The sequence below is a fragment of the Dryobates pubescens genome, chromosome 41 (assembly GCF_014839835.1).
Source record: "Dryobates pubescens isolate bDryPub1 chromosome 41, bDryPub1.pri, whole genome shotgun sequence".
NCBI classification, from domain to species: domain Eukaryota; kingdom Metazoa; phylum Chordata; class Aves; order Piciformes; family Picidae; genus Dryobates; species Dryobates pubescens.
In genome coordinates, this window is record NC_071652.1 from 126,047 (window position 1) to 136,101 (window position 10,055).

The 10,055-nt window shown below is 62.3% G+C and overlaps 1 protein-coding gene across 1 annotated transcript; it reads right to left on the minus strand.

The window, feature by feature from the left end:
- Positions 1–1,367: 1,367 nt before the first annotated feature.
- LOC104297484 (trichohyalin-like) lies at positions 1,368–9,439 on the minus strand. The gene is made up of 5 exons (XM_054177519.1): positions 9,302–9,439; positions 6,951–8,555; positions 5,643–6,734; positions 3,300–5,426; positions 1,368–3,083 (listed from the first exon to the last, which is right to left on the minus strand). Exons 1-5 carry the CDS (start codon positions 9,437–9,439, stop codon positions 1,368–1,370), a joined length of 6,678 nt encoding a protein of 2,225 aa, XP_054033494.1.
- Positions 9,440–10,055: the final 616 nt, after the last annotated feature.

The following is a 10,055-nucleotide window of genomic DNA, read 5'->3' on the forward strand; positions in this document are numbered from 1 at the left end:
GGAGGAGGGAGGATGGTGGAGGAGGGCAGCGGGGGGGGAGGAGGGAGGAGGAGGGCAGCAGGGGGGGGGAGGAGGGAGGAGGAGGGCAGCAGGGGGGGAGGAGGGAGGAGGAGGGCAGCAGGGGGGGGAGGATGGAGGAGGAGGGCAGCAGGGGGGGGAGGAGGGAGGAGGAGGGCAGCGGGGGGGGAGGATGGAGGAGGAGGGCAGCAGGGGGGGAGGAGGGAGGAGGAGGGCAGCAGGGGGGGGAGGAGGGAGGAGGAGGGCAGCAGGGGGTGAGGATGGAGGAGGAGGGCAGCAGGGGGGTGAGGATGGAGGAGGAGGGCAGCAGGGGGGAGGGAGGATGAAGGAGGAGGGCAGCAGGGGGGGGTGAGGAGGGAGGAGGAGGGCAGCAGGGGGGGAGGAGGGAGGAGGAGGGCAGCAGGGGGGGGAGGAGGGAGGAGGAGGGCAGCGGGGGGGGGAGGAGGGAGGAGGAGGGCAGCAGGGGGGGGGAGGAGGGAGGAGGAGGGCAGCAGGGGGGGGGGAGGATGGAGGAGGAGGGCAGCAGGGGGGTGAGGATGGAGGAGGAGAGCAGCAGGGGGGTGAGGATGGAGGAGGAGGGCAGCAGGGGGGGTGAGGATGGAGGAGGAGGGCAGCAGTGGTGCAGGCAATCAGCAATTTATTCTGACTTTTTCTTTTCCATGCAATGCAGCAGCAGAAGAAAGAGGAAATCCCAAACCCCCTTCCACCCCCCCCCCCCCCACCCCCCACCCCCCAGCACCCTGCAGCAGCCTCAGCCTCGGTGGAGCAGCAGCCTGGGAGCCTGCTCAGCTGGGAAGGGAGCAGGAAAGTGTCGACTGAAGGCTTTGGGGCTGTTTGGTTGGGTTTGTGGTGGGTTGGTTGGTTTGTCCTTCCCCAGCCTTGAGGTTCTTCAGCCCTCAGAAGGGGCAGGAGGGAGCTGCTGGAGCTTTTCCTTCGTGTTTCTGGTCAGGAGGCTTGGAGAGCTGCGGGGGTGGTGAGCTGCAGCTTGTGCCACAGGGGAGAAGAGAGGACACCAAGGACACAGAGAGAGAGAGAGAGACCCAAGGAATCCAAATCAGAGCTGCAAGGTGGCTAAATACTGCGTGCAGGTGGCCAAGGAGTGGTGCAGGGAGGCAGAAGCTGCAGATCCCGAGGCAGAGCCTCTCTGCTGAGGGTTTGGTACCTGGAGGTAACTCCCACAGCCGCTGGACAGCACCTCCCAGCCCCCCCATGAACCCTTTTGTGTGCCCTGGTGACAGCCCGCGGTGAAAGCAGGGAGCAGAAGTGCTCCTAAGGTGAAAGCAGAGAGCAGAAGAGATCCTCCAAGGGGCTCGGGGAAGCTCTGCCGGCTCCAGGGGCAGGACCTCTCCTCAAGAAGCTTTGGCTGCATCCTTGGTCGCACGGCTCGGTGCCTCCTGCGGGGTGCCGGAGGGGCCCTGGCTCAGCTTGGTGCCCGGCCGGGGCTCCTCCTCCCGCTGAGCATCGCTGTCTGCCCGGGGGCTCCTCCTGCCGCTCTCCTGCGCTGCCTGCTTGCTCCTCTCGGCCGGAGGAAGCTCAGCACCCTCTCGGCCGCGGCCGGCTCCGTCCCGCCGCGGCGGCTGAGCTCGGCTCTCGTCGGCAGCTCTCCGGCCCTGCTCGCCGGCTTCCCGTGGCCCTGCAGCCTGGGGCGGAGGTGGGCAGCCCTTGGCCTCCCTGTCCTCACGCTCCCTCTCCCTGGCAGCCTTCGATCCATCTCCCTGGGGCTGCTGCTTCTCCTCTGCGCTGGGCACCTTGGGGCGCTGACTGTCCCTCCGGTCCTCCTTGGTCTTCGCCCGGCCAGGGTCACCCTTAACAGCGCCCAGCTCGGCGGCAGAGGCCCGGGGAGCCCCTTCCTTCACCCCTCTTTCGGTTCTCTCCTGCGGCCCTTCGAGATCCTCTGGGTTCTGCCGGGAGCTGGCAGCCGGGAGGTCCTCTGGCTCCTCCGTTTCTCCCTCATCCCTTTGGGGCTGTGGCTCCGGGGGGTGGTCGGCATCGCAGGGAGCTGCTGGTGGCTTGGCTGACACCTGGCACTTCTTCACGTAGAGAGGCTGCTCCGGGTCGTGGGGGTGGTGGCAAACGATCTCGTAGGTGGTGGCTTCAGGATCATTCACGTTCTGGATGACGTGGACCAGGTAGGCAACGGTCTGAGGGTCGCAGGGCTGGGGCAGGACCTTCACCTCCGGCTGCACGTCAGGCTCGGCGGGGATGTAACGGACCCGCAGGTCGCTGATGGGTGCCTGCTCCCCCGGCAGGGAGAGGTCCCTGGTGTCCACATCCACGGTTTGGTAGAGGCTCCTCTCACGTCGTCGTTCTCCATCCTCACGGATCCGGCTGCTGTCCGCCTCGGGTGCTTCTTCCCCGCGGAGAAGCCTGCGGCTCCTCTGCCCCTCCTCTGCTGGGGGCTCAGCGGCAGGGACCTCAGACACTTCACGTCGTAACTCAGCTGCCGGACGGCGCTGGACGAGGTCAACCTCCTGCTCTTCCTCGATGATCTGGAGCCTGCTGCTCTCACGGGAGTCCCTCTGGATGGTCCTGGATCGTGGCTCTTCTCTTTCACTTCTCTCTCGTCTTTGGCTCTCAGCAATCACCAGCTCCCGTTCCCGATCGATTCTCCTCTCCCGCACAGGCTCTGATCTCTCTCGGTCCACTCTGATCCTTCTCTCCTCCTCTAGATCTTCCCGGACACGGGCACGGTCTCTCCTTTCCACGACTTCCTCAACTGGCTCCAGCTGCTGGGACTCTCGATAGATCTTGACATCAGCTTCAGCTGCTGCTCGCTCAGCCTCTCGTCTCCTCTCGTACCTCTCTGACTCTCGTTGCCTCCTTTCACCATCTTCAGGCTCCCTTCTGTCTCTTTGGACTGTCCTGGATCGTTGCTCTTCCCTTTCTCGCCTCTCTCGGACCTGGCGTTCGTAGCCCTCCAGGACCAGCTCCCTTTCCCGGTCGACTCTCCTCTCCCGCACAGGCTCTGATCTCTCTCGGTCCACTCTGATCCTCCTCTCCTCCTCTAGCTCTTCCCGGACACGGGCACGGTCTCTCCTTCCCACGACTTCCTCAACTGGCTCCAGCTGCCGGGATTCACCATGGATCCTCACATCAGCTTCAGCTGCTGCTCTCTCAGCCTCTCGTCTCCTCTCGTACCTCACTGATTCGCGTTGCCTCCTTTCTCCATCTCCTCTCTCTCTCCTGGATCGTTCTTCTTCCCTCTGCTCTGTCTCCCGGCTGCGGCGTTCATAGCCCTCCAGGTCCAGCTCCCGTTGCCTGTCGACTCTCCTCTCCCGCACAGGCTCTGCCCTCTCTCGGTCCACTCTGATCCTTCTCTCCTCCTCTAGACCTTCCCGGACACGGGCACGGTCTCTCCTTTCCACGACCTCCTCAACTGGCTCCACATCCCGGGACTCTCGATAGATCTTGACATCAGCTTCAGCTGCTGCCCTCTCAGCCTCTCGTCTCCTCTCGTACCTCTCTGACTCTCGCTGTCTCCTTTCACCATCTTCAGACTCACGTCTGTCTCTCTGGACGGTCCTGGATCGTTGTTCTTCCCTCTCCTGTGTCTCCCGGCTGCGGCGTTCGTAGCCCTCCAGGTCCAGCTCCCGTTCCTGGTCGATTCTCCTCTCCCGCACAGGCTCTGATCTCTCTCGGTCCACTCTGATCCTCCTCTCCTCCTCTAGACCTTTCCGGACACGGGCACGCTCCCTCCTTTCCACGACCTCCTCAACTGGCTCCACATCCCGGGACTCTCGATAGATCTTGACATCAGCTTCAGCTGCTGCTCTCTCAGCCTCTCGTCTCCTCTCGTACCTCTCTGACTCTCGTTGCCTCCTTTCACCATCTTCAGGCTCCCTTCTGTCTCTTTGGACTGTTCTGGATCGTTGCTCTTCCCTTTCTCGCCTCTCTCGGACCTGGCGTTCGTAGCCCTCCAGGACCAGCTCCCCATCCCGGTCGACTCTCCTCTCCCGCACAGGCTCTGATCTCTCTCGGTCCACTCTGATCCTCCTCTCCTCCTCTAGATCTTCCCGGACACGGGCACGCTCCCTCCTTTCCACGACATCATCTGGCTCCAACTCTCTGTATTCCTGTTGGATCTTGACATCAGCTTCAGCTGCTGCTCTCTCAGCCTCTCGTCTCCTCTCGTACCTCTCTGACTCTTGTTGCCTCCTTTCACCATCTTCAGGCTCCCTTCTGTCTCTTTGGACGGCCCTGGATCGTTGCTCTTCCCTCTCCTGTGTCTCCCGGGTGCGGCGTTCGTAGCCCTCCAGGTCCAGCTCCTCTTGCCGGTCGACTCTCCTCTCCCGCACAGGCTCTGATCTGTCTCGGTCCACTCTGATCCTCTTCTCATCCTCCAGATCTTCCCGGACACGGGCACGCTCCCTCCTTTCCACAGCCTCCTCAACTGGATCCAGCTGCTGGGTCTCGCGATAGATTTTGACATCAGCTTCAGCTGCTGCTCTCTCAGCCTCTCGTCTCCTCTCGTACCTCTCTGACTCTCGTTGCCTCCTTTCACCATCTTCAGGCTCCCTTCTGTCTCCCTGGACGGTCCTGGATCGTTGCTCTTCCCTTTCTCGCTTCTCTCGGACCTGGCGCTCATAGCCCTCCAGGACCAGCTCCCCATCCCGGTCTATTCTCCTCTCCCGCACAGGCTCTGCCCTCTCTCGGTCCACTCTGATCCTCCTCTCCTCCTCTAGACCTTCCCGGACACGGGCACGCTCCCTCCTTTCCACGACATCATCTGGCTCCAACTCTCTGTATTCCTGTTGGATCTTGACATCAGCTTCAGCTGCTGCTCTCTCAGCCTCTCGTCTCCTCTCGTACCTCTCTGACTCTCGCTGTCTCCTTTCACCATCTTCAGGCTCCCTTCTGTCTCTTTGAACTGTCCTGGATCGTTGCTCTTCCCTTTCTCGCCTCTCTCGGACCTGGCGCTCGTAGCCCTCCAGGACCAGCTCCCCATCCCTGTCTATTCTCCTCTCCCGCACAGGCTCTGATCTCTCTCGGTCCACTCTGATCCTCCTCTCATCCTCCAGATCTTCCCGGACACGGGCACGGTCTCTCCTTTCCACGACTTCCTCAACAGGTTCCAGCTGCTGGGACTCTCGATAGATCTTGACATCAGCTTTAGCTGCTGCTCTCTCATCCTCTCGTCTCCTCTCGTACCTCTCTGACTCTCGTTGCCTCCTTTCACCATCTTCAGGCTCCCTTCTGTCTCTTTGGACGGCCCTGGATCGTTGCTCTTCCCTCTCCTGTGTCTCCCGGGTGCGGCGTTCATAGCCCTCCAGGACCAGCTCCCCATCCCGGTCGACTCTCCTCTCCCGCACAGGCTCTGATCTCTCTCGGTCCACTCTGATCCTCCTCTCCTCCTCTAGATCTTCCCGGACACGGTCTCTCCTTTCCACGACCTCCTCAACTGGCTCCAGCTGCCGGGATTCACGGTGGATCCTCACATCAGCTTCAGCTGCTGCCCTCTCGTCCTCTCGTGTCCTCTGGTACCTCACTGATTCGCGTTGCCTCCTTTCTCCATCTCCTCTCTCTCTCCTGGATCGTTCTTCTTCCCTCTCCTGTGTCTCCCGGCTGCGGCGTTCATAGCCCTCCAGGTCCAGCTCCCGTTCCCGATCGATTCTCCTCTCCCGCACAGGCTCTGATCTCTCTCGGTCCACTCTGATCCTCCTCTCCTCCTCTAGACCTTCCCGGACACGGGCACGGTCTCTCCTTTCCACGACCTCCTCAACTGGCTCCACATCCCGGGACTCTCGATAGATCTTGACATCAGCTTCAGCTGCTGCTCTCTCAGCCTCTCGTCTCCTCTCGTACCTCTCTGACTCTCGTTGCCTCCTTTCACCATCTTCAGGCTCCCTTCTGTCTCTTTGGACTGTCCTGGATCGTTGCTCTTCCCTTTCTCGCCTCTCTCGGACCTGGCGTTCGTAGCCCTCCAGGACCAGCTCCCCATCCCGGTCGATTCTCCTCTCCCGCACAGGCTCTGCCCTCTCTCGGTCCACTCTGATCCTCCTCTCCTCCTCTAGATCTTCCCGGACACGGGCACGCTCCCTCCTTTCCACGACATCATCTGGCTCCAACTCTCTGTATTCCTGTTGGATTTTGACATCAGCTTCAGCTGCTGCTCTCTCAGCCTCTCGTCTCCTCTCGTACCTCTCTGACTCTCGCTGTCTCCTTTCTCCATCTCCTCTCTCTCTCCTGGATCGTTCTTCTCTCTCCTGTGTCTCTCGGATGCGGCGCTCATAGCCCTGCAGCTCTAGCTCCCGTTCCTGGTCGATTCTCCTCTCCCGCACAGGCTCTGATCTCTCTCGGTCCACTCTGATCCTCCTCTCATCCTCCAGACCTTCCCGGACACGGGCACGGTCTCTCCTTTCCACGACCTCCTCAACTGGCTCCAGCTGCCGGGATTCACGGTGGATCCTCACATCAGCTTCAGCTGCTGCTCTCTCAGCCTCTCGTCTCCTCTCGTACCTCTCTGACTCTCGCTGTCTCCTTTCACCATCTTCAGGCTCCCTTCTGTCTCTCTGGACGGCCCTGGATCGTTGCTCTTCCCTCTCCTGTGTCTCCCGGATGCTGCGTTCGTAGCCCTCCAGGTCCAGCTCCCGTTGCCTGTCGATTCTCCTCTCCCGCACAGGCTCTGATCTCTCTCGGTCCACTCTGATCCTCCTCTCCTCCTCTAGATCTTCCCGGACACGGTCTCTCCTTTCCACGACTTCCTCAACTGGCTCCAGCTGCCGGGATTCACGGTGGATCCTCACATCAGCTTCAGCTGCTGCCCTCTCAGCCTCTCGTCTCCTCTCGTACCTCTCTGACTCTCGCTGTCTCCTTTCTCCATCTCCTCTCTCTCTCCTGGATCGTTGCTCTTCCCTCTCCTGTGTCTCCCGGATGCGGCGCTCATAGCCCTGCAGCTCTAGCTCCCGTTCCTGGTCGATTCTCCTCTCCCGCACAGGCTCTGATCTGTCTCGGTCCACTCTGAGCCTCCTGTCCTCCTCTAGATCTTCCCGGACACGGGCACGGTCTCTCCTTTCCACGACCTCCTCAACTGGCTCCAGCTGCTGGGACTCTCGATGGATCTTGACATCAGCTTCAGCTGCTGCTCTCTCAGCCTCTCGTCTCCTCTCGTACCTCTCTGACTCTCGTTGCCTCCTTTCACCATCTTCAGGCTCCCTTCTGTCTCTTTGGACTGTCCTGGATCGTTGCTCTTCCCTTTCTCGCCTCTCTCGGACCTGGCGTTCGTAGCCCTCCAGGACCAGCTCCCCATCCCGGTCGACTCTCCTCTCCCGCACAGGCTCTGATCTCTCTCGGTCCACTCTGATCCTCCTCTCATCCTCTAGATCTTCCCGGACACGGGCACGGTCTCTCCTTTCCACGACCTCCTCAACGGGCTCCAGCTGCCGGGATTCACGGTGGATCCTCACATCAGCTTCAGCTGCTGCCCTCTCAGCCTCTCGTCTCCTCTCGTACCTCTCTGACTCTCGTTGCCTCCTTTCTCCATCTCCTTTCTCTCTCCTGGATCGTTGCTCTTCCCTCTGTTCTGTCTCCCGGCTGCGGCGCTCGTAGCCCTCCAGGTCCAGCTCCCGTTCCCTGTTCCTCCTCCCGTCCCTCCTCCTTCCATCAGCTCGTTCCTCCCACTCCTGATCCTCCCGGATTTCTCTCTCGCTTTCCTCGTAGTCAGCCTCCTGTTGCTGGATCTCCTCCTGCTCCGGGACTTGCCTCTGCGGCTCGCAGCAGCTGCGGTCGAACCCTAGCGGCTCCTCCAGGCGTGCCTGGTGCGGGCGTCCCCGGGCCAGGCTCTCGGGCTCCCGGCTGCTGCCTTCGGCTGCTCTTTGGTCCGGCTCACGTAGCAGGTAGCGGCTTCTCTGCTCTCTACGTGGCTGGTTGGACCTTCTTCTATCTGCTTCTTGTGGCCATTGGCTTCTTTGATGCTGTGCCGGCCACGCCAGCTCCTGTGGCCCATGGCCACCCCACCGGTCCGGCCGTGGTTGAGGTTCGCAGCCCCGGCTGCACCTCCTCACGTCTCCCAGCTCCTCCGGACCAGCCCTCTCTCGCTGTCGCCTCTCCTCTGCCCGCAGCCCAGCTCTGCTGCTGTGCCTGCTGAGCTCTGCCTCTCCCCTGGCTGCCTCCGGGGGCTGCCGGCTGCGTTCCTCTCGGAGCTCCTCCTGCTCGTTGCTTCGCTCGGTGTCGTCTCTGCCGCCTTGGTTCCGTCGCTGGCGCTGTCCCCTGCTTGCCTCAAGCCTCTCCAGCTCGTTGACCCTGGTGCCTCGTTGCAGCTCCGCTTCGCCCCGGGGGTGGTTGCTCTCCTGGGTTCCTTCTTCTTCCTCCTGGAGCTGCCGACGGCTGCCCCTGCTCTTGATTTCAGCTTCCTGGAGGGACTTGCTGGGGGCTGTCAGCTTGGTTCTTTGCAGCAGGGTTGGGCCCTTGGGCAGGTACCAGTAGCAGGCCCTGGCCACTTTGAACACCAAGAGCAGGTACTCGGTGAAGTCGATTTTCCCATCCCCCTCCCACTCCAGGAACTGCAGAATCTTCTCAACTGTCTGAGGGTCCTGTGGCTTCTGCAGGGGAAAGGCAGGGAAGGGAGGAGGAGAGGTCACCCTTCTGCCCCTCCCCAGGGAAACACAGGCAAGGGGACAGCTGCTGCCTGCCCAGCAGCACAGCACCTCGGTGGCATTTGATCCATGTCACACAGGAAGGCTGAGGTGGGAAGGGAACCTCTGGAGAGCAGCTCCTGCACCCCCCCTGCCCCAGCAGGGCTCCCCCCAGCAGCTTGCCCAGGGGGGCACAGTGCCCAGGGAGGGGTTGGAAGCTCTCCACAACCTCTCTGGGCTCAGCCTGCTCCAGGCCTCCAGCAGCCTCAGCCCAAACAGCTTTCCCCCTCCTGGGCTCCACTCTGTGCCCCTTGGCCCTGGGCAGCCCTGGGCAGATGCCAGCCCCAGCCCCTTGGCCTCCCTGGGCAGCCCTGGGCAGATGCCAGCCCCAGCCCCTTGGCCCTGGGCACCCCTGGGCAGATGCCAGCCCCAGTCCCTTGGCCCTGGGCACCCCTGGGCAGATGCCAGCCCCTTGCCCCCCCTCCCAGCCTTCAGCTCCCCTCTGGGGCTGCTCTCCTCCAGGCTCTCAGCCCCAGGCAGCTCTCAGCCTTTGCTCCTCCCAGAGCTGCTTCAGCACCTTCCCAGCCTCCCCTGCACCCTCCCCAGTAGCTCCCAGGCCCTCTTGAGCCTTCCTCCCCATCCCACTCTCATAAGGAGATGTTGTGGTCCCTCCAGCCCAGCCCTGGCCTGCAGCCCCTGGCAGCAGCACTCACAGCTATGACATCTGCAAACTCCTCCTCGATGAGCTCCTTCATCCTCCTCCTGCTGAGGCTGGAGCAGCCTCCATCTTCCTTGGCATGCTTGTGGAAGAGGCCAATGATGGTGGCAATGCTGTCCAAGAAGCCAGGCATTGTCCTGCAGACTCAAGCAAACCTGCAAGAAGGAGGAGGGAGGAGGCCTCAGGGTGGGAGATTTGCTTCCTCTGAGCGTCAGGAGGGGACCTGGGGGCGCTGGGTGCCACCGTGGGGGGTTCACTGCAGGGCCAGAGCCAGCTCTGCTTCACCACAGCCCTGCTGCCCCCAGCATGAGAAGGACACAGAGCTGTTGGAGGGGCTTCAGAGGAGGCCACCAGGATGAGCAGAGGGCTGCAGACCCTCCCCTGTGGGGCCAGGTTGGGGCTGTGCAGCCTGGAGAAGAGAAGGCTCCAGGGAGACCTCAGAGCAGCTTTCCAGTGCCTGAAGGAGCTCCAGGAGAGCTGGGGAGGGACTTGGGACAAGGGCTGGGGGTGCCAGGAGGAGGGACAATGGCTTGGAGCTGGGAGAGAGGAGACTGAGAGTGGAGAGGAGGAAGAAAGCCTTGAGAGGGAGGCTGGGGAGAGCCTGGCACAGGCTGCCCAGGGAGCCTCTGCCCCCAGGCTGCCCAGGGAGGCTCTGGCTGCCCACTCCCTGGAGGAGCTCAAGGCCAGGCTGGATGAGGCCTGGGCTGAGGGGAGGTGTCCCAGGCCATGGCAGGGGGGGTTGGAGCTGG

Bases quoted from the DNA above. Each gene is read 5' to 3' on its own strand.
- LOC104297484 (XM_054177519.1), bottom strand. From the start codon at position 9,439: ATGCCTGGCTTCTTGGACAGCATTGCCACCATCATTGGCCTCTTCCAC. The intron at 8,556-9,301 runs GTGAGTGCTGCT...TTTCCCCTGCAG, and splicing joins AGTTTGCAGATGTCATAGCT to AAGCCACAGGACCCTCAGAC. The intron at 3,084-3,299 runs GTGCGGGAGAGG...GAATCCCGGCAG, and splicing joins ACCGAGAGAGGGCAGAGCCT to CTGGAGCCAGTTGAGGAAGT.